Source organism: Melospiza georgiana, chromosome 13 (genome assembly GCF_028018845.1).
Source record: "Melospiza georgiana isolate bMelGeo1 chromosome 13, bMelGeo1.pri, whole genome shotgun sequence".
In the NCBI taxonomy this organism is placed as follows: domain Eukaryota; kingdom Metazoa; phylum Chordata; class Aves; order Passeriformes; family Passerellidae; genus Melospiza; species Melospiza georgiana.
The window spans coordinates 14769673-14792216 of record NC_080442.1 but is presented as its reverse complement, the minus strand read 5'-3'; the positions used below and the strand labels follow the sequence as shown (position 1 = coordinate 14792216).

At 47.5% G+C, this 22544-nt stretch overlaps 1 protein-coding gene across 1 annotated transcript in view; it reads right to left on the bottom strand.

Annotated features, from left to right (window-relative positions):
• Positions 1-6436: 6436 nt before the first annotated feature.
• ST8SIA2 (ST8 alpha-N-acetyl-neuraminide alpha-2,8-sialyltransferase 2) overlaps positions 6437-22544 on the bottom strand; it is a 30140-nt gene continuing 14032 nt past the window's right edge. Inside the window, exons 3-6 of the mRNA XM_058033092.1 lie at positions 21559-21687; positions 20778-21035; positions 17547-17840; positions 6437-7130 (exon numbers count right to left, since the gene is read on the bottom strand). Of these exons, the coding sequence (XP_057889075.1) occupies positions 6845-7130; positions 17547-17840; positions 20778-21035; positions 21559-21687 (967 nt within the window). The 3' untranslated portion in view covers positions 6437-6844. The remainder of the gene's footprint in view (positions 7131-17546; positions 17841-20777; positions 21036-21558; positions 21688-22544) is intronic.

The following is a 22544-nucleotide window of genomic DNA, read 5'->3' as shown; positions in this document are numbered from 1 at the left end:
ATCTGATCACAGATGGAGCATAAATGCCATGTTATTGAAGGTGAAGGACACAGCTTACTTTCTGGGAAATAATACACAGGAGGAAGCTGACACAGAATTCCTGGGATGATTCTTGTTTTGTTTTCCTTTAGCCATGTTTCCTTCAAAGCTTCCACCCGCAGCACAATACTCACCCACCCCCGTAACTAATTCATTATTTTACAGCAAGTAAAATCAAACAGGAGACAAATGATTGTTGTTTAGTGCCATCAGTTTCAATGGCTTTGCACAATATTTGAGTCATTGGCTCTCGCCTTGCTTTGGAGGAATCCCAAATCTGGATGAATCTACGCGCATTACAAACCATCCATGGGGCCAGAGCAGGCCTGCCTGACAGATGGAGGTCCATATGCTTTGGCTCTGCACCCATATGGAACACTAATGTGCAGTCCAGGAATAGAGCATGCCTCTTCTCCTCTTCCTAGCAGTCTCCAGCCCAGAGTTGTTCCAGGCACAAGCCGAGTTAAGCAAGCTCATCTGGAAGAGGACACCACAGGACTGGCGGTCCAAGCACAACAATTTCCTTGCTCTGTGCTTCCTCCGAAGCCTAAATTGCAACATTTTCTAGAGAGTGGCACGTGAGGCTTTCCAGAGCACTGGTTAAAAAGCTCATTATGCTGCTCTAATGTGCTTTAACCTCTGCTGCCTGGGTTGTGTGAGAACACCGAGTGCTCCTCCAGCAGCTTCTCCAGGCAACCGAGCCAGCAGATAGCTGAGGGTATTTCACAGTGCCTCAGAGGCTTTGTTTGCTGGAGGCACAGGATTAGTGTCAGATGGCCTGCCACCATCTCAGCACAGGGGGACTTAGCTTTTATTGCTGGCAGTGTTCCTCCAGCAGAGCCATGGGTTTGTTCTGGCTGGGCACTCTGAGAGGGGACAACGGGCCCAGCTGCTTTTTGGCATTCAAGGACAGTGTTTTTTCCTAATCCATGCTCAAACCCTGTGCTTTTCTCCTGGATACAATCAACAGATACTGCTCACTTCTATTTTGAACATGAGAGCAGTAAATTCAGTGCCTGCCCTGTGCAGCCTTCAGCCTGGAGAGTTTGGTATCTCCTTTAGGATGACATCCTGACCATCCCTGGTAGAGTTTGGTATCTCCTTTAGGATGACATCTCCCTGGCCATCCCTGGGGTCTGTCCTCCTCTCTTTAGGAGTTGGAGATGGCTGAAGATTCCTTCATTAACCAAGCACAAGATATTTCCATCCATGTTGCTGCTTCACATTTGCTCTCAGCTCATGCACGAGGTCTTGAGGGCATCTCAAGGATCAGTGAGTGCTGACCTTGGTTTTTGTGGGGGCATGGGTGGATTTGCTTGGGGATGATATTAAGCAGCCAAACGCATCTGCCTGCAGCTGGGCTGTGAAGGGAACCAGCCTGTGACAGCTTTGCTCATGCACTGGGTAGGTTTGATGAGCAGGAGTTCCTCAAACAGGAGTTATTCCAGCTGGAAAAGGAGCTCACTGCTGAATGTTGCCAATCCTGGGAGAGAAGTCCATCCTCTGGGGTGGATGGTGGTTTTTTTGGCTGTCATTCAGGCCCCTGTCCAAGGCCTTTCTCAGTAATTTCCTTTCCTTTCTCAGTAATTTCCTACCTGGGTGATGTGGGACCCTCTGGGGGGCACAGGTGAGAGATGGAGTCCCTTCCCTGCTGCTGGTGGTGTCCACAGTGGGAAGATTTCCCAATGTAGAACCTGGACATGAGCACTGCTGGAGCTGCAGACAAGATTGGCCAGCTCAGGGGTGCTCAGTTGTTTTCACAGAGAAAAATAAGATTAAGTAGTAGTGAAGAAGAGGAAGGCTAGAAGGCATTTGATGTGGTTAAAAGGTGGACCCCAAAATGAAATTCTGCTGTCTGGTGCTGAGGGTGATACAGTAACCCAGAGAAATGAAAATATATGCTAATGAACCATTCATAAACATGAGAAACCTAAAAATTAAAGCAACCAAAAGAGCCGAAAAATGTATGGTTTGACAAAGCATTACATTGGAGACCATGGTTATGTGCCTGGTTTTACCTCCTGACATTGGGGGGCACTCTGGAGGAAACCAATCCACTTTCCTGCTGTCCCCTGTGGGTCTCTCAAAGCTTTAAGCTTTAATCTCCATAGTTTCAAGCCTCTCTAGCATGAAATTGGATTGTTTAAATTTTGAAAAGGAGGGGTGGATAAAAAAACCACAAACCCAATATCTATGTTATGATTTGTAGATGGTGCAACCTTTTTGAGACTATTTTGCACAAAATTAAAAATGAATTTGTTTTGGGATCAACATAAATAATTTGTGTCATTTGAGACTGCCTGAAGTGCTCAGTGTTATTCCCAAGAAGTATCCAAAATGCAGTGTAAAAATGCAAACAACTTTCATTACACCCTGAATACAAAATATTGTATCTTCCTGGTTTGCAAGATTGGTGTGTCTCAACAAAAAAAAAAAAAAAATTAAAAAATCAGGTTTTTCATGGGACTAAAGAAACCCCTCAGGCACCTTGAAAAGAAATTAAAAGGTAATTTGAATCACAGTGACTATTTGCACTTTGCTCACTAATTATCTGGGCTGGGAGTGAAGCAGAGGGTTGGTTATTGACCTGCAGCAAGTCCTGGCTGGAGGAGAGCTTGGGGGAAGGGGACAAACTCCATCCCTGTCCTGTGGGGCTGGGAGGGGCTGGGCACAGTGGGGAGCAGCCAGGGGATGCTGTGCTGCATTCAGGGGAGCTGCTGCAACTCAAACCACCCCAGCCAGCTCTAAAGGAGGCAGTGCAGGTATTAATGATAATAAATTAATGTTGGCCTGCAGACTCTGCAGTTTGACCAGAGGAGATGGGCTTGGTGTCAGGGCAGGTATGGCATGATCTCCCCCAGGAGAGCAAGAGCCATGCCCCTATATATATATATAAATATATATAAAATTTTTTTCATGGCTACATAATATATAATATATAATATATAATGTATTATATAATATATAATATATAATATATAATATATAATATATAATATATAATATATAATATATAATATATAATATATAAGATATAAGATATAAGATATAAGATATATTATATAATACATTATACATTATATATAATATATTATATAGTATATATATTTTTTATCGATATATCATTTAAATTATATATACATATATACATATATATACATATATATATGCCAAAGCTGTGGCAGACTCCAAGGGTGGGATTTAACCCAGCAAAACATGAATAAAATTAAAAGACAGGGTTTCTCCCTGTGGTGTGAGGAGCCGGGAACACACAGCCCTCATCCCCAAGCTGTTGGACCTGGAAGATGCCCCAGGGGCACAGGGTGAGGAGATCACTTGGCCAGCAGCATCTTTTAGAGCCCCAAAAAGCCCCAAAATCTGGGCTTAGCCAGTCGGAGAGTCAAGATTTCCTCTGTTTTTCAAGTTTAGGTCACTTCTTACCACCCTTTTGGCACAAACCCATGGGAGGGAGCTCCCCATCCCAGAGCCACCAGCAGCACCAGTTTGGAGCAGCACCAGTTTGGAGGCAGTGCTGGGATGGAGGAGGGAAGAGCAAGGGGAGCTGCTGCTGCTGCCTTTAGGGCAGCCAAACACATCCATGGTGCAATGTGTGCACCTGCATCTCTGCTAAGCAGCATCAATGCTCTCCTGCTTCACTCCTGATGACACAAGAGCCTTAATTGGCCATGAAGAAATCCATCAAGCAGCAGCTTGGTGCAGCTGCTGGGTCCCCACAGCATCTGGCAGCTGCTCCAGGGCTGCCCCAAAATAGCCCCAAAATCATCCACCCACCCCAAGCACTGCTGCAGGAGGTGAATCTGGATCTCTGCTCCTGCTGCTCATCAACAGCACAGGGGCTTTATGGCACTCTGGGGCTTGGTGGAGTCAGGTCCCACCTATTTGCTGGAAACTGAGATGATAAATTGTGTTTTCAACCTGAGGAGAAGCTCAGAGAACCAGACCAGAGGGCTGGACACAAAACACTAAGGCAAGGGGAAATTTTTAGTTGGTTTTTGTGCATATAAACACAGCAGAGACCAGCCTGCATGGCAGCAAGGTGAAATGGGAGCTCAGCCAGGGATTTCAATAGCTGCAGGGCCTTGCTCATGGTTTAATGCATTTTTACAACGGGGGTGGAACAGGACCCATTCTGGGAATAGAAACATCACCAGCAATTTCATCCCCCTGAATAATTTGCTTATAACTTGCCTGTGCTTTGATGCAGCAGCTGCTTCAAGAGCACCAGAAAGAAAAATCCCTTCTCCCATCCCCTTTTCACCCCCCGGCACACCCTTGTTGTGCTGCTGCAGCTTCAGCTCAAAAACCCCTGCAGGCACAATGAGAACATCCTGGTGGCTCTGGATGTCTCCCTGGCACAGCCCTGACATCCACCCATGTGGGCAAACCAGCCCAGCCTTCCCCTCTTCTCCACCAGCCAAAGGAGTTCCAAGGTCTCTCCTGGAATTGATCCCATGGCACTTCATGGTCTTGGCTCCCCTCTCACCCTTCAATGAAAAATACAGAATAAAAATGAAACCCCTGCACATTCGATGAAAATACAGAATAGAAATAAAACCCCTGCACGTTCCATGAAAACACGGAATAAAAATGAAACCTCTGCACGTTGATTTCATTTCCTCTACTTTTATTTAAAAAGAAGGTTTGCTAACAGCAATCAGTACCACAGCCCAGGCCCCTCCATACAACAGTTGGCTTTAGCAGTCCCTGCAGCTCCAGCCCTGCTCTGTCCCTCCCCCTGTGCTGGGGACAAACCTGGCAATTATCAGGCTTTAAGAACCACTCCTGAATAGTGGGAAGCTCCCTGGGATTGCAGATTACTTCCATCCTGCAGTTTCACTCTCTGTCTCAGCTTAAATTGAGGTTCACAGCCAGGTTTAGCTTTATTGTGAAATTAAAGTCAAGTAAAAATAATATGCGGGGAGGAAAAAAAAGGCATCAGGTTTAAAAAAATAAAAAAAAAAGACATGAAAGAAACGATTTTCTGGTGCTGGAAAGAAACATCCCCTCAGTGGCAGATTAGCCCACATTTATCCACTATAATGTTGCTTATACCTTAATCTTAGCCATCTTCATCTGACACTAATTAGCAGGCTGGAGGCTCCTGTGGGTACAGTAGCTTTTACGGCCCAAAACATGAAAGTGAGCTCTTCTTTTTACCACTTGAAGCACTCAGATTTTAAAGAGACAATGTCAAGTATTTCAGCCCCAAACTGTACACTTTTTAACTTAAAAAACACAGCAGCAGGAGGAGGCCCAAAGGTGATGATAGCCAGCCATGGCAGCAGTGGAGGGCATGCCTGAGGTCTTCCTGGGCAGCGTTATTTACTCTTCCACCAATTACACCCAAACAGCCCTTGCTGAACCCTGCACTCACCTGCATTCTGGCACTGAGTGCTAATTAGGAGACAAACAGAATAGGCCACAGAGGCAGGAAATAAAACAGAATCATCAGATCAATCTAGTTGCTTCCTTCAAAACCCCCCGAAAACCAGAGAAAAGCAAATGTGGTTATAAAAAATTCTTTGTATTTTGGGTTGTGTCTGGCAGGAAGAAAAAAAAAAAAGGAAAAGATTATTTCTATGATGTTCATCACTAGGCAAGCATCCCATCAAGATCCATCTGACATCCTATTTAACTGTTGGGAGTGAGAGATAATTAGGGCTTGAAAGGACTGACAGAGTGGGACTCCAGGAATTCAGCACAGTGTGCTGGCTCTTCGGGGAGAAACTGAAAATAAATTATTTAGACTTGAAAAAGTCCCTTGAAGTCCTGTGGTCTTTCTGCTTGGCTGGGTCTAGGCCTATCATCCATATTTTGGCAGTTTTTGGAGGAGGAAAGAAGGCAGGCTGCTTAGAGGGAACAGTTGGGAATTTGAGGAATTAGAGCTGGATATACTTATGGTTTTCACAAGCCCTGACAGATGCTGGGTGTCCTTGTGACACGGTGAGACTGCTCAATACTAATGGTGCTGCTTTGTGGCAGCAAAGCTCCTTCCTGTGACATTCCAGCATCTCTGCTCCTCAGAAAAGGACGAGAAATACACCTTCAGCATCCTCCTCACCACATTCAGCATCCTCCTCACCACATTCAGCATCCTCCTCTCCATCCTCCTGCCCAGCGCCTCTCTGCAGCCCCTCACACAGGTGTGAGTGTCATGGGATCAGCTCAGCTCTGCTCCCTGCCACCTCCTGCAGCCCCAGAGGCTTCCCCTGCTCCCAAGGCTGTGCCCACCCTGTGTTTGGATGGATCTGGGCACTGATCCCTGCAGGGCAGGACCCGGCTCCCGCTCGGCGCCACAGGACCCTGGGCTGTGAGAGCCACCAACAAACCTTCCCTGCCCACCCCCTCCCTGCCCCTTCCCCTTCCCCTCCCCGCCACGAGCACGGGGCCAAGGACACACCTCGCTGCCCTTGGCCAAACAAACTAACTACCAACCTGGCACCAGTCACGACAAACGGCTCACGGTCACCATCCCCAACACCCCGCAGGAACCAAGGCCACCTCCACACCTCTCCCGTGCAAGGCAAACACCCCTCGAGTCCAGCAAGCCCCACAGCAAGGGGGGGTCTTGCCCAGGCCAGTCCTGTGAGACGCCCCTGCATCTCTCCTGCCCCTCCCTTGGTGAACACCAAACAGTTATAACACTCAGGTCAATATATAATAGGTACCACGTAGATATATTTGTGTCGCCCAAACGAAGGTGACCAACCCCGCCAGGCACCACTCGTCCTTTCTGCCCCCTCCCTCCTCCTGTGGCTGTGCAGGAACGTGCCTGGGGACCAGCCTACGTGGCCCCATCACACTCCCCCACAGTCAGCTTCAAGGCTCCTTGCTGGTGCAGCGTCTTTAAGGCTTTGAACTCCAGGGGCATGGTGTGCGGGCTGGCCTGCGAGGTGTAGCCGTACTTGAGGCTGTCGTAGTAGTGGTACTTGACTGGGTTCTGGTTCTGGTCCAGGGGGAAGGGCCAGAAGCCATAGAGATAGATCTGGTTGCAGAAGCGGGTGGCCAGGGTGTACATGAGGAGGCCGGTGGTGGGGCGCTTGATGTGCACCTTGTTGGTCAGCCAGTACCTGCAAAGGGACATGGAGCCTGTTAGTCACACAGCACACCCTGGAGCCTGTTATTCACACAGCACACCCTGCCCTGCACCTTCTCCCTCTCCAGCCCCTCACTGAGGTGTATTGGTGATGCCAAGTGAGAGGATTCTGACCTTGTTGGTCAGCCAGTACCTGCAAAGGGACACGGAGTCTGCTATTCACACAGCACACCCTACTCTGCACCTTCTGCCTCTCCAGCCCCTCACTGAGATGTATTGGTGATGCAAAGCGAGAGGATTGTGACTGGCAGGGCTCTCCATGCCAAGGAAAAGCCTCTCCAGGGACTGCATGCTCCTGCTCTCTGCCTGCTGGTTACATCTCACTTGTTGCCATGGCACTGAAGCATCTCGTGCCTCGACAATCCTTTATGAAAAACAAATTGCTTGCAACAGTGGCCCTGGGTACTTCAGCCTACAATTATCTTCCAATCAACCCTGGAGATCAATACCACAGACCAAAGCATCCACATGTCAAGTAGACTCCAACAAGCCCTCAAAGCAGACACAGTCAAACACATGCTGATGGCTTTCATTGATGAATGGAGATTTTGCTCTGACAGCAAACACGACAGGGCTAGAAAAACATCTGCCTTGGAACAAAGGGTCACCAGGCTGAAAGAGCTAAAATGCACTGCTGAGTTCCCATTACACCCAGCCACTGCTGCTGTGATCCTGGACCAAGATTCATCACCACCCTGGGCAGCACGAGCCCATCAGACACACAATATGGCACACTGCAACAGAAAATGTGAGATATGGAGGTCAGCTGTGCTCACTGCTGGGAAGCACGTTAGTTTTTATGAGGGATGGCAAAAAGAACAGCGGAACATGGAGGGATGGAGTGATGCAGCAGCAGAAATGGTATCAGCTGTGGCATTTTGGGCTGCTGATAAAAATTATTGCAGAATCAACATCCTGTAAGATGATGTTTCCAGCGCCCTGTATTTATTGCAAAAGCAACTTATCTGCTTTGCTCAGGAAAACACTGTCAGAGGAGCAAAATGAGAAAGGAAACGGTTTGGGGAGGTAGAAAATATCCCCATCAGGCACAGTCCCTCCTCCCCCGGCATGTGTGATGCCAAAACTGCCCCAGAGCAGGCAGGGCTGGATCAGGCAGCACATCCTGCTGTGCCCCAGCCTCTCTGAGCCCTTGGATTATTTTTAAAGGTGAGTGACTGGCAGCCCCTTGGACAAACAGAGCACGTGGCACTTCTGTGCCCTCTCCAGGTGTTTGGGATCCTGAGGCAGGTCCTGCAGTGGCAGTGGAGCCCCAGGAAGTGCCTTGCTCCTCATTTGCACTTTCTGCTGGGCTCCTGAGGGTCTGGTGCTCAGACAGCAGGAACCCTTGGGAGAGCCAAGCCTTAATCCTGCAAATTAGCTTTTCAAGAAAGCCATTAAAATTTAGCAACACAGGCACAAAACGTGCTTGCTTGTTCTCAGCCAGATAAGAGAAAAAAAATTGACTTTTCTGGTGAATCAAATTCTGGAAGCAGAGTGACCTCCTCAGCACATGCAGGAAGGGCACAGGGACAGTTTTTTGGGGTGGCACACCCAGGGGTGTTCAAGCAAAGGACGAATATGATGTTTTGGGAAGGAGATGTTTGCCTGGCTCATGCTGGCATCCAGCACAAAAACAGAGCAAGAAACTGGGGGAAAAGCAGAAAAATCAGCATTTCCTGTGCTTGCCCAGCCACGGGGCTGTGCTGGGGGAGCCGGCAGAGCTCTCTGCAGTGCCACAGCCACCTGCTCCCACAGGTATCCATAAAGCAGCCTCCTTGATGAGTTTATGGGTAAGCACATTAGCCCCCCAGTGTGCAGAGGGAAATGGGAGATTATCACAACCATTTAACACCGTGAATTAGGGTCTCCTCATGCAGCAGGGAAGCCACCTGGGAGGAACCGTCAAGTCATATTAAGCAGCTGGCTTTGAGGGAAGGACAACTGTCTGGGTTTGTCCTGCAGCTGCTTTAGCCTCAAAACTCTCATTTCTAACAATTTACCACACAGAAAAATACTGGTGACCTTTTGCCCTCCCAAAACACTGACTTTTGTGTTCTGCTGAGAGGCTGTAAACACTCCATGAATATCCAAGGACCCTGGCAGCAGGATGAAATGATGCTTGTGCAGAGGCACAGGCCATGCATGTGACCATGCAGTTTCATGCATATTAACAATGAGAAAAATGACCTGGGTCGGGCACTGAAGCACCCTACAGACACATGCTGACCTCTGCAGCCCAGCACACACAAAATCCTCACCAATCCCAACAAGTGTGCACAAACCAACACCCTAAACCAGCCCTAACACAGCCCAGTGTATCCACCTCACCAAATGCAGCTAGTGAGCACTCACTCGATAATACACTGACAGGTCATTTTTTAATAATGAAAATTAAAACCTGGCTCTTTTGCCTGTGTTTCCCTCTGTTGCAGGCAGGGCATTTCAAAAACCTCACTCATGCAGCATTATAAATTCTCAGTGCAGCTTTGAGAGGGGGTGAGGGACTTCAGGCTGTCCCAAACCACCCACAGGGATGACAGAACATAACACATAATGCCCAATCCACAAAACAGGCCATGCCACAGCTCCTGCAATTTGTTTCCTGCACAGTGAAGGTGGGAAATCCTCTGCTGAGGTCTGGGAAATACTTTTTAATGACTGGTTTGTGATGGGAAATATGCAAGACCTTCCTCTTATCTCTCCCACCACTGTCCAGCTGAGACAGCAGCCACAACCCTGGTGCAGGAGAGAACAGCTGGGGATGGAAATAAAACCTAATTAATTCTGTAAATCCAAATGAGGTTGTCTGGGCGCACATGGGATGCTGTGTCAACAGCACACCTTTAATATGTGAGGTCCAGGATTTTAATTAGGAGGAAAGATAATCTCGAAGCAGGCAGTAATTATTTTTCAAACTGGCTACACCAATCACCATAACTATTAACTGCAACATTTTATGGAAAGAGACAGCAATTAAAAGAGAAGAGCAAAGAGCAGTCCTGAAACCCAATACCTGTGTTCTAAGAGCTGTTCTCCCAGTGAGGAGCTGGTGCTGTGTCTGTAAATAAACCCTCAGGGGTGGATGCAGGAGATAGGCAGGAGCCTGAGCAGAATGAGGATCAGAACAGGAGCCATGATTCTGTCAGAGAAACACTGCCTGAGACAGCTCTGGTTTCAGATCATGGTGGTGACAGATGGAAAATGCCATCAGATCTTCAAGGCCATCTTCTGTAAGGAGGCTGCCTAGACACAAGCCCCGACACCTTCTTGAACTGAGAATGAACAAGAGCAGCTCAGAGAGTCTCATCCTCCAGCTGGGAGATGGTTCTGGCTGCTCCTCATCTCCTCATCCTCAATGGAGATGATCAGAAGGTTCCTAAGGCAGAATCTCTGCCAGGGGCCTTTTCTCAGGGAAGGAAACTGCTGTGCTGGGACCTCAGAGCCCGGTGGGAATCGTGCAGGAGGCAACACTGGCACTGCCCTAGGCAGTGTCACAGCTGCCACATGAGCCAGGGAAGGTGGCACCTCCCCACTGCTCACCTGGAGCAGGAGCCACACCACCCTGAGAGTGCTCATCCTCCCCAGCATCACTGAATGTGGGCAGAAGAGCCTGGCCTGGATCTGGGCTGGAATGCAGAACTCCTCCCTGATGCAGCATTCATGCTAGAGAGGGCAGGGGTCTTCTCCCTGCTCACCAACCTGACACGCCTGAGAAAAACCTAAACCTCCTGGTAAGGGTTAACCCACAGGAAAAAATTAACAAAAAATCCATTGCCCTGATGAAATGAATAAAAGACATAGGTCAACGAAGAAATCAAATTTCAGCAGTTATCAGCTGCATTATTTCATGATACAAATCAGAATAGCTGAAATAATGGAATTTGGGACTCTTTTAAAAAAGCTAATTCATAAAAGGGTGATATAAACACAGGCTGTTGTGGAGGTGCTGCTCCTTGAGTGGCAGCAGTGTTTTATCAGGCTGCCACACACACCTTGCTCCAGGAACAGCCAGGGAAACCAGGCACAGATAACCAGAGTGAGTGCCCCGACTGAGGCTGCTGCAGGGGGGACAGAACCCAGAGCTGGGTGGATGGAGATGAAGTGCTGGAGCTCAGGGAGCAGCTGATATCCCCCATTCAGCATTTTCCCAGCCCTTTTCCTGTCCAAGTATGGAGTTTCCTCTGTCACCTCCACCAGAACAGCCACAAGCAGTGATGAGAGCTGTGCTGGGCAAGCAGGAATGGGCATGTCCCCATCCAATGTCCCATCCAATGCTAACACTGACTCCAAAAACTGCCTCTGGTGTCAGCTGGGCTTTATCCACAGGCTGGGCAAAGCCCAAACACCAAACCCAGCCCCCTTGTCTAGACTGGATCCAGACCATGTAGCCTGGTTCTGCCTTTGGTGACTTGGCACAAGCAAATGAGATAAAAAACTCTCAGATAAAAAACTCTCCTCCAGATCTTGAGCTGTGATGTTTTTTCAAACACTATGGTACTCAATACCCTCGAGTTAAAGCTTTTCTAAACAGACAAAAAGGGAAAATAATTGAGAATAACCTTCTTTCTTTCACCTTTCCTTTCTATGCCCCTCCACTTCTTTTGAAAAAGAAAAGACTGAATCTTCCAGATTAACAGGAACAAATTGACTCTCTCGGGCCCCCAGTGCAGACACACCACAGCTCGGGTTCAAGGTGCCTCAAGTGCAGGAGAGGAGAGGATAACAGCTCACACAAGGGCTTTTTCTGCAGGATTTCCACTGATCTAACCCACACATGGCTTTATGGGTGTTCACAGCTCCCCCTCACACCCCACTCCACCCACACACTTGTGAATGGCTGTTTTCTCTCCCTGCACCCTTTGGACATCCTTTTGCTTTATCTGAGTGCAGGAGCACAATTCTTAAACCATTTATTTAATGTTTAGGGGAAGGGCTTTAAGGCACAAGACCCCAGAGCAGGTATTTCAGAGGAGCCTCTGTCAGCATGAAACTCCATCAGGGAGGAAGCATGAAGGAGCTGCTTTGGAAAACCCACAAGTGACTGATGCTGGCCTGACACTGCTGGGCACAGCAGAAACAACCCTGAGACAGAGGGTGAGAAAAACAGAGCTGGGAGAAAAAAAGGAAAAGAGAAAAGGAAAAGCAGGAGCTGAGTGATGTGTTAGAGAAAAGCAGAGGCTGTGGAGGGATGCAGTGGAAGGAACAGGTCAGGAGAAACTGAGGATTCTGAGTGCATGATTGTCCTGAAGAGCACACAACAGCTGTCACAGCTGCTTGGATTTAAACCTACTGGGAGACCAAGCCAAGGAGCTGGAAGGTTGATTGATTTTTAATTTTTTTTTTTCTCCCTCAAGAAGCCCTTAACAAAATCTTATGGGGCTGGAATTGGTTACTGCCAAGAGCCCCTTGTGATGGACACAGTGAGAAATGCTAGAGCAGATCAGACAAAGTGAAACACGGCCCTGAATTCCCTGCAAGCAGTGACAGACAAATCTCCCAACACAATTATTTCCCCTCTCTGCCTGCATTCCATGTTACTTCTCTAGCGAAAGCTGCTTGGCAATGGGGATTACAAGGATTTTTGGAGACACTAACAGGCACCTTGTAAGGGGTTTGCTTGCTCCCCGTGCCAGAGGAATTGCTCAGGGGACATTTCATGGAACCACTGCAAAGCAAAGCATCCACACACCCTGAAACAAACAGGAGCTGCCACCAAACTGTCCCCTCTCCATCCCTGGGGGTGACCTGGCTCCTTTCTGAGCTCCTGCACTGCAATGCTCAAGGCTCTCTCCCCTCCTGGTGAGAGCTGAAGGTGTGAGAAAAGCCTGCCACTATCAGCAAACATTTAAAGCACCCTCACAGCTTGAAAGGTGATGTCTCAAATGATGCTGTTAAGGACAACAAAACCAAATGCTTTTTACTTATCTCGGCAATGCACCCTCTACAAATGCCCCAAAATGCACTGAAAATTATAGGAAAAAGGCTCAATTGCCACTTGAAATGAGTTTTGGTTTGAGGGAAAGCAGAGCAGGACAATAAATACCGTGGTTCAAGGAGAAGTCAAGGGCTCACAAATGTGTTTTGCTGGTAGTGGAGAAAGGAAAGGCAACACTTTTGTGGCCTAATTGAAGTTGGCTGAGATGTCAGCCTTTGTAGAAAGCGCTATTCCTTGGAAAAAAAAAATTAGGGGTGCCTTGTCTGGAAAACTTCCCCCATTTCTTATTTCTTTGTGAGTTCAAAATCAACTCAAGTTAGATGGTAAAAGGTAGTTTTATCCAAAAAGGGAGAAGATGGGACCTCTCTGCAGCAGCAGCCCACTGCAGCACAGAGGGATGTGCTGAGGGGATTTGTGGGTTTTTCATTCTCTGCTGCACACCACAAGCCACAAAATGTATTTGCTTCACAAATCTCAGATCTGTCAAATAAAACCACAGTGCTATGAACCAGCACAGAGAGAGCTGCAGAGACAGAGGAGACCATACCTTTCAAAAGCAAAAATATGATCCTAGGAACTGGACAGTGACACAGAAGATGGATAAGCAAACTCCTGGTGATTCTGGTCCTGAGGAAGGACTCCCTCACCCCAAACCACATCACCTCAATTACCCTGAGCAGATGGTCAATTGGTACCTGAGAGATTTCCTACACAGCACCAAGCTCATCACCCACCTCCCTGAGCTGTGCCCAGTTCATTCAGTTCTGCCTCAGTCACTCAAATCCACACAAGTTCCAAACTTGCACCAAGGAAAGGGTTAACAGTGACTGAGAACAGCCCAGCCCCTCACCCCCAGCCCTGGGTGAGCCCTCTGTGAGCTCCTGGGTCAGTGCTGCAGCGCTCCCATCAGCTCTGCCTTTCCGAGGGGGCTGCACTTCTCATTAGACTAATTGCTAATCAGTGGGCATCCTTGTTTTGCTGCTGATGAGTGTGAGAGCATCAGGGCAGGTCAGGCAGCAGCTCCCGTGGCTTGGAGGGCAATCCCTGACGAGGATCAGCACTGGCCCCTTGGTTATAATCGAATTAGTGCTGCCAGGAGCCTCCTGGCCCTGCCCCAGCACGGTGAGCAGCCTAGGGAGGGCTTGGATGCGTTTCCAACCAGGACCCTGGGCTCTGACACCAGCACCAGCCACCTGCAGCACCCCCAGCTCACCTCAGGTGCCTGCTGCCCTCACTGGCTGCACCTCTCCGAGCCCCTGGGCGTTCTGAGAAGCACAAAACCCCATTCCCTGCATGAGAGCCCAGTGGAGTTACACTGAAAGAAGGAAGAGAGGATTCCAGGAAGGAAGGATTCCAGAAAGGATTCCAAGAGGAAGGAAGGACTCCAAGAAGGAAGGAAGGATTCCAAGAGGGAAGGAAGGAAGGAAGGAAGAATTCCAGGAAGGATTCCAAGAGAGAAGGAAGGGAAGATTCCAGGAAAGAAGGAAGGATTTCAGGAAGATTCCAGGATTCATGGAAGGAACTATTCCAGGAAGGTTTCCAGGAAGGAAGGAGGGATTCCAGGAAGGAAGGAAGGATTCCAGGGAGATTCCAGGATTCCAGGAAGGAAGGATTCCAGGAAGGATTCCAAGAGGGAAGGAAGGAAGGAAGGATTCCAGGAAGGATTCCAAGAGAGAAGGAAGGGAGGATTCCAGGAAGATTCCAGGATTCCAGCAAGGAAGGATTCCAGGAAGGATTCCAAGAGAGAAGGAAGGGAGGATTCCAGAAAGGAAGGAAGGATTCCAGGAAGATTCCAGGATTCCAGCAAGGAAGGATTCCAGGAAGGATTCCAAGAAGAAAGGATGGATTCCAGGAAGGTTTACAGCATTCCAGGAAGGATTCCAGGATTCCAGCAAGGAAGGATTCCAGGAAAGATTCCAGGATTCCAGGAAGGAAGGATTCCAGGAAGAAAGGAAAGATTCCAGGATTCCAGGAAGTCCCTGCTCCAGGCCATGCCTGCGTTGCTCCGTGCACGACACAGCACTGAGCCCCAGGGCTTCTCCCAAAATCCCTGCCCCTCCTGCAGCCAGGCAGCTCCTGCCAGCCACAGGTGGTGGCTCCAACCAGGGACAGCCAGTGCGTGCCAGCCAGCCCAGCTGGACCACAGGGACACAGAGGGGCCAGCGAGATGCTGTGAGCTGGAAGATAAGCCCAGCAGCTCAGCTTGTGAAGGCATCCTCCTCTCCCATGGGAAAGGGATGCCTAACCCTTGCCAACTCCTCTGCAAAGCTTCCTATGGGAACTTTCTGGCACTGGGAATGGTTGCCAGCACAGGATTAGCAGCCTGTTGATTTAGAGGGCTTATTACAGCAGCTTAATTCTATTTTGACAGATGAAAGTAAGTCAATTATGGCTAGAAATAGCTCTGAATTTGGGTTGTGGGATTTTTTTTTCCCTTCCTGTCTTCCCCTTCTGTGAGTTGTGGCATCATTTCCTTCCCTTTCTTTACCTCAAAGCCAGTGTTTTCTGTGAGAGAACTTCCCTCTCTGGCCCAGGGCAGCCTCTAACACTTGGGGCAGAAGTGGTACTTGCTGGTTACTGCTGCCTGTGAGGCACCATGGAGCCACTCCACTCCTCCCAGGCTGCCCTAGAGCCCCTCCTTGGGCTTGCTCCTGGCTGAAACGACCCCAAAACCTGTCCCCAACCCACCGCCAGCACTGACACAGCCTGAGCTGGGACAGGAAACACCAGCAGGGACCAGCTGAGACTCAGAGATGTGCAGGAGAAGAGCTCAAAGAAATCAAGGAACATTACTGCTGAGGCTTTTTAATGGTGGGAGCACCAGCTACACCAGGAAATTGTCATCCTGTGAGATTAACGGGGTCTGGTCAGGATCAGAGGACAACTGCTGCCATAAGTCATCTCCAGCAAAAGTCACTTCTGCCTCAACTCCCTAAATGCTTAAAGAATCATGATCTTCCTAGAGAAATTAGGCACAAAAGCAAGAGCCTACCCCATTCCCAAGTCATTTACATGAAAATCTCACCCCTGGGGCTCTCTTTCTTTCATTTTCTTTCTTTTCTCATTCCCACCACAGCTGTGTCTCCTGAAGATCAGGCAGAGAACAGAAAGAACCTTTCTTTCCTTCAGAGCAAACCCAGTCACCAGCACCTGGCTCTGTTTATGTGACCAGCAGGACCAGACCATGTCACTGCCCTCCCAGCCAGGCTCACACAGGAGCTCCCTGACTTGAGGAGCTGTGTCAGACCTGTGTCACTGAAGCACAAGGTGACAAATCTCATGGCTAGCTCAGTGCACACCCATTTCTCCAAGGAAAGCCCTAACCACAGCCTTGGGAGTTGTGGTGATGCCCCAGGAAAGCCCTGGAGGTTTGGATATTGCCAAAAGCCCTCAAAGAGCACAGTGGGGAGCCCCTGCTCACAAGTTCTTATCTGCCACTGTCACATTTTCTGAAAAATCCTCTTTAACCGGGATTCTTCTCCTGGGAAGCTGAGAAGCCTCAGAGAGGGATGAAAACAATAATTATCTGATTGCTTCTCCGGTGTTTTGCTGCTTTGGAATGTGGCTGGAGATTGTTTATCCAACATGAGAATTGTTTTAACTTAATGACCTATCACGGTCCAGCTGTGTTGGGACTTTGGAAGCAGTGACCAGCTTTTATTATTCATTCTTGTTAAGCCTTCTGTAAGTATCTTTTCTCTATTCTTTGGTATAGTTTTAGTATAGCATAATATAATATAATATAATATAATATAATATAATATAATATAATATAATATAATATAATATAATATAATATAATATAATATAATATAATATAATATAATATAATATAATATAATATAATATAATATATCTCGTATCATATAATATAAATTATATATTATAATATATCTCATATTATACAATATAAATTATATATTATATTATATATAATATATACTAATTATATTAATGCTAGATATAAATACCAATATTAAATATAAATTATTATAAGTAATATTAAATAGAAATTTTAATGAAGACGTTAAAATATTAATATTAACATTATATTATATTATATTATATTATATTATATTATATTATATTATATTATATTATATTATATTATATTATATTATATTATATTATATTATATTATATTATATTATATTATATTATATTATATTATATTATATTTATTATATTATATTATACCATACCATACCAGCCTTCTGAGAACACAAAGTCAGATTCTCAATTCCCTCTCTGTCCTGAGGACCTCACAAATACCACACTTATCTAGGGACCATCCACCACCCCATCCTCCCTCATCGTCTGCAGAAGGGAACAACTGGTGCTGTTTTCCTGCAGGAAAACAATCTGTGGATGCCTCAAGCCTGGGGATCCCACCAGCCCGGGGATCCCTCTCCAGCCCAGGGGATGCAGGCTGGAGCTCAGCAGAGCGGCGCTCACCCTCGGACCGCGTGCAGCAGGCGCAGCGAGGGGTAGGCAGTCCTGACGTTGATGTGGTGCTTCAGGATGAGCTCGTTGACCCACTCCACCCTCTCCTTGCCCCCCTTGGCCATGAAGGCAGGGATCCAGAGGATGCTGCCGTTGAGGCTGTGCAGGCGCTGCAGCAGCTTCTCCCGCCACGTCTCGTTCACCAGGTCCTCGAAGGCGCGCTGGATCACCGAGGGGTTCATGGTCACCAGGTCTGTCTTCATGCCCACGTCCTGGGAGTACTCCTGCACGGGGGCCAGGTTGCACCTGCAAAGGAGAACACCCAGCAGCTCTGTTTAATGCACTGAGAGAGGGCAGTGACAGGCATGAGGGGGGAGTGGTGCCAAAAGCCAGGGCTGGTGACATCGTGCCCGTTCGCCCGCGCTTTTGGGAGGAAGAGGAGGGAGAATGACCCTCTGCAGTAAATTAGTGATGATGAGCCATCTCCATCTCAGCCACCATCCCCATGTGCACACATGTCCCCCTGGGACAAGGCTAGTGTCAGTCACTGTGGTGTCACCTCAGTGGTTTGCAGGGAGTGGCGGCTCTTCTGGTGCCTCTCAAAAATAGCATCAGCAACAAAGCTCCTGTCTCTGCTCTCACGGCAGATTTTAGACAAAACAGCCTTTTCCACACAAGGAAAGCACTTGCCTCTTAATTCCAGCCCTGCTGGAGTAACATTATCCCAAAGGCCTTTTCTCCCCTGGTGAGTCTCTGCAAACAGCAGACCTGGTGGCACCATGATGACATTGACACCAGCAGGAGGGGGATGCCAGGACATGGTCTCCACAGGGTCTGGCTGTCTGGAGGTTGTGACCCTCAAAAAACCCTTTTTCTGTAGTGTTCATTGGCGCCTCCTCTCAGATTGTACATGTGGGTTGCGGGCCATGTATCTTGATCTCCTGTGCCACAGCAGAGTGAGGGCTGAGGGCCTGTGGGACAAAGTGCCAACAAATCACCCTGGTTTTAGAGCGGTTTCCTACAGCTCCTTCAGGGGGATCATCTGTGTCTGTGCCATGCCCATGGCACAGTGCAAATGGCACTGGGAACCAGCTGATGGGGAGATGCAGGAGATGGTCCACCAGCATCCTAAAAACCAGAGGCTACCCATGTGTTTGCACACCGAATGCTCTGCTGTGGTGTTTGACAGTGAAGTTACAGTATTTAATAAGCAGGAATTGCATCCTAAGCATCTGCCTTGATAATCAGATATTATTACTGTTTTCCCTACTTACAGATGGGAAAACTAAAGGAAAATCCAGCTACTGGCGTGGGGGCCTTTTGATTGACTCATCACAGGAGTTAATTCAGTAAAAATAAACATTGGAGCTGTATCCTGGACACAGACGCAGTCACTGGTCACTGCCAACCCTGCTGAAAAGGCTGCCTGGATGGAGCAAACCTTCCTCAGGAAGCTGCAGGCTCCAGCAGTGGCTCAGACAACCTACAATGGGAAGTGTGTCTGTGCCAGACCTGCACCAGCACATAGCTGGAGAGAAACTGCTCAAAATCCCCATCCTCACATCCAGAAAAGCTTTTATCCTGCAATTTTGCTGCCCGACACGAATGCCCCTCACTGAACTTTGCCAGAACCACAGTAAGCAGTTTTTCCCTCTGCTCATTGTGTTCCAGTTGAGGATGATGCTCTGTCCCCTGTGGGCAGGCTGGAGCTGCCAGCAGCCAGGCAGCTGGAGCAGCAGGGCTTGAGAGGGGGACAGAGGTGACATTATCCTCATTCCCACGTCACACCAGCACCGCCTCTGTGAGCCACTGATGGATTGGGCTGTCCTTGTAATAGACTCACCAGAAAACAAATGTCTGCATGTACATAAATCATCTGTGGATTCCACAGCCTCTCAGCTAACAGGGGCATGGGGCTGGGAGGGCAGGAGCTCCTCCTCTCCACTTCAGATACCTCCAGAAGTGAATTTGGTGTGTCCCAGCAGGGCTCAGGATGTCTGCTGCAGGTCCCTGGGGCAGTGCAGCACTGGGGACAGAGGGGACACAGGGAGTGTCACACCTGGGCATGTGGTGCCAGGGCATGGTGTGGTATCACCCTTGTGCTGAGGGCAGAAGTGAATCAGGTTTGTAACAGCCCAGGATGGGGTTTGTTTGCAAGAGGACAAACCTGAGAGAAGAGGAGGCTGAGGGGGGTAAATGGTGCACCATGAGAAGAGACAAGGTGCACTTACAAGAATACATGGGGAGCACTTGGGGATGTGTGGAAGGGTTTCCAGCAGAACTCTGAGTGCACATGGGGACGTGAGGCTGTGCTGCCCCAGCTGACCTGGACTCCAGCCCCCTGCACTGCTCCCAAGGCCCCTCTGTGTCACCATCATATTCTCTGAAAAATCCCTTCGCCAGGATTTCTTCTGGGAAGCTGAGAAGCCTCAGAGAGAAATGAAAACAACAATTATCTGGTTGCTTCTCCTGTGTTTTGCTGCTTTGGGATGTGGCTGGAGATTGTTTATCCAACAGGTGGCTGCTTGATTGGTTTCATGTGAATTCTTTTTACTTAATGACCAATCACTGTCCAGCTGTGTTGGGACTGGAAGCAGTCAGGAGTTTTAATTAGTATCTTGTTAAGCCTTCTGTAAGTATCCTTTTTCTATTCTTTAGTATAGTTTTAGTATAGTATAATGTAATGTAATGTAGTGTAATGTAATGTAATATAATGTAATATATGATATGATATAATTAATTAATATAATAATATAAATAAATATAGAAATAATATATAATATATAAATATATAAACACAATATATAAATATATAAATTTATCAACACAATTAATTAATTATTAAATTGATTGTTATAAGTATTGATTATAAATAACATAATTAATAATTACATCAATGTAAGTTATTAATATAAATATTATAGTTATATATAAAAATTATATCAATAATTATATATAAATTATATCAATTATAAGTTATTGATTAGAGATAATATAATTAATGATTATATCAATATAATATAAATATATAATATAGTAAGTAAGTAAATAAATAAATATAAATATAAATAACATGTAAGAATAAAATGAAATGAAATAAAATGAAATAAAATAAAATAAAATAAATAATATGTAAAAATAAATTAGCCTTCTCAGAACATGGAGTCAGATTCATTTCCTTCCTGCCACAGGGGACCCCACAAACACCACACCCCTGTGCTTTAGGAGCAGTGCCCTGCCTACCTTATGACGAAGCTGTGAGCATCAATCTCAGGGCCACAGCCACTGCTGAGCAGCACCCCCGAGTTGCCCACGATGGCACAGCTGGGGAACTGCTTGCCCTTCAGGGGAGAGGTGCGGGGCAGCAGCTCGTACAGGTTCTGGGACACGTTCATGGTGCTGTCCCTGTCAAAGACGTAGTGGATGATGTCCCCCGGCTTCAGAGTCCCCTTCAGCACTGAAATGTCCTTCTCGGCATCCAGGAACTTCAAGATCTGTTTTCTGAGCACAGGGAAGAAAAGAGCCTTGTCAGGTGAGGTGCAGAGATAAGCTGGTCAGGTGTGAGATGAGCTCTTGCCTCCTGGCTGCCCTCACTCTGTGGCCAGTCCATCTGACCGTGCTCTCCAGGCACAGCTCACTAAAGGATATCTCCACCTCACTGCCTGCTCCCTCTCCACTCATCCCTGCCCAGGCCAGGTACCACAGTCAACCCACCATCAGTGAGGGTCCCTAAGTTGACTCAGGGTCTCCTTCCCTCTGTGACCCATCACCTGCACACACAAATTCCACTTGCCCTGAAAACCAGGGGCTCAAGTGCTCCTTTTTTTTTTGTTTTGTTGTTGCCAAGCCAGCTGGCTTAGCTGAGAACTCATTTCCAAGCAATCGTTTACAGATATGAAGCCTATCTCAGCAGGAAGTTAAGTCTTTTTATTTCTTCCTTGACTTCTTTAGATGATACACAATTTGCCAGCTTGCACTGGAGAGGACCAAATCTGTCTCTTGTCCTACAGGTAATTACCAGTACCTGATCTTCAAAGAGAGTGTCTGGTTGTGTCTCCATTTGGATGAGGCTGGTTTAATGTTGTGCTTAATGCTTTCATTACTTCTGTCAACAACAGCTGGAGATGAGGAGTCATTTATTACTACTTCAGCTCTAGAGAAAAGAAAGTCAGGGAGAGGGAGACAGAATCCGTTAGCATCCCAATGGCACTTCTAATCACCATCTTCAGCTCTGGCTGCTGGAATTCAAACTTCATCAGAAAAGCCAAATTGTAGTTATTAGCTAAACAAGAAGTGAAAGCCTGTTCCTATTCTGCTGCACTCAAGCAGACAGACAGTGATCCTTAAATACCCACTCGCTTCCACGAGCACAGACTGACAGGCAGGCACAGCTCCACAGCAAACACACCATTACACACTGAGCTGCAGGCAGGCATGCACAGAAAAACACACTGTGACAGGCTGGCAGGTGGGCACTTGCAGACAAGACACCCCAAAGCCCCCAAAATTCACTAAGAATCTTCCTAGCCAAGGCGGCTGCCCTGTTACCTCGTGGTCACACAGGAACATCCCAAAGTGGAGGCAGCTCAGCTCCTGGAGAAGATTAAAATCCTCACCAGAGAGGAGCAACCCTCTCTTCACCCAATGGAGAAATTAAATTAATTCAGCAGAGCTGCTGGGTGCTGCTTGTGTGACTGGGCTGTGAGCATCCTGTACTAAGAGGGACTGGCTGGCTCATTGGAAACTTTTTCCTTTTTAGAATTGAGCACAAGGATTTCAGTACCCATATCCCCTGTTCCAGATCAAGAAATGAGCAGCAGCCAGAGATCACTGGGAGACCCCAGTGTGTAATCCCTGCTCAAAGAAGCAAATCAGCCCCAGCACTTCTGTGACATTAAAATCAAACTGCATGAATTGAAGGAGCTTCCAAATATTTGGTTCCAGCCAGCTGCCCTCCAAAAAGAAAAGCCAAGCATCTCATCAAGAAGCTGCGTGTGTGTATCTGCAGAC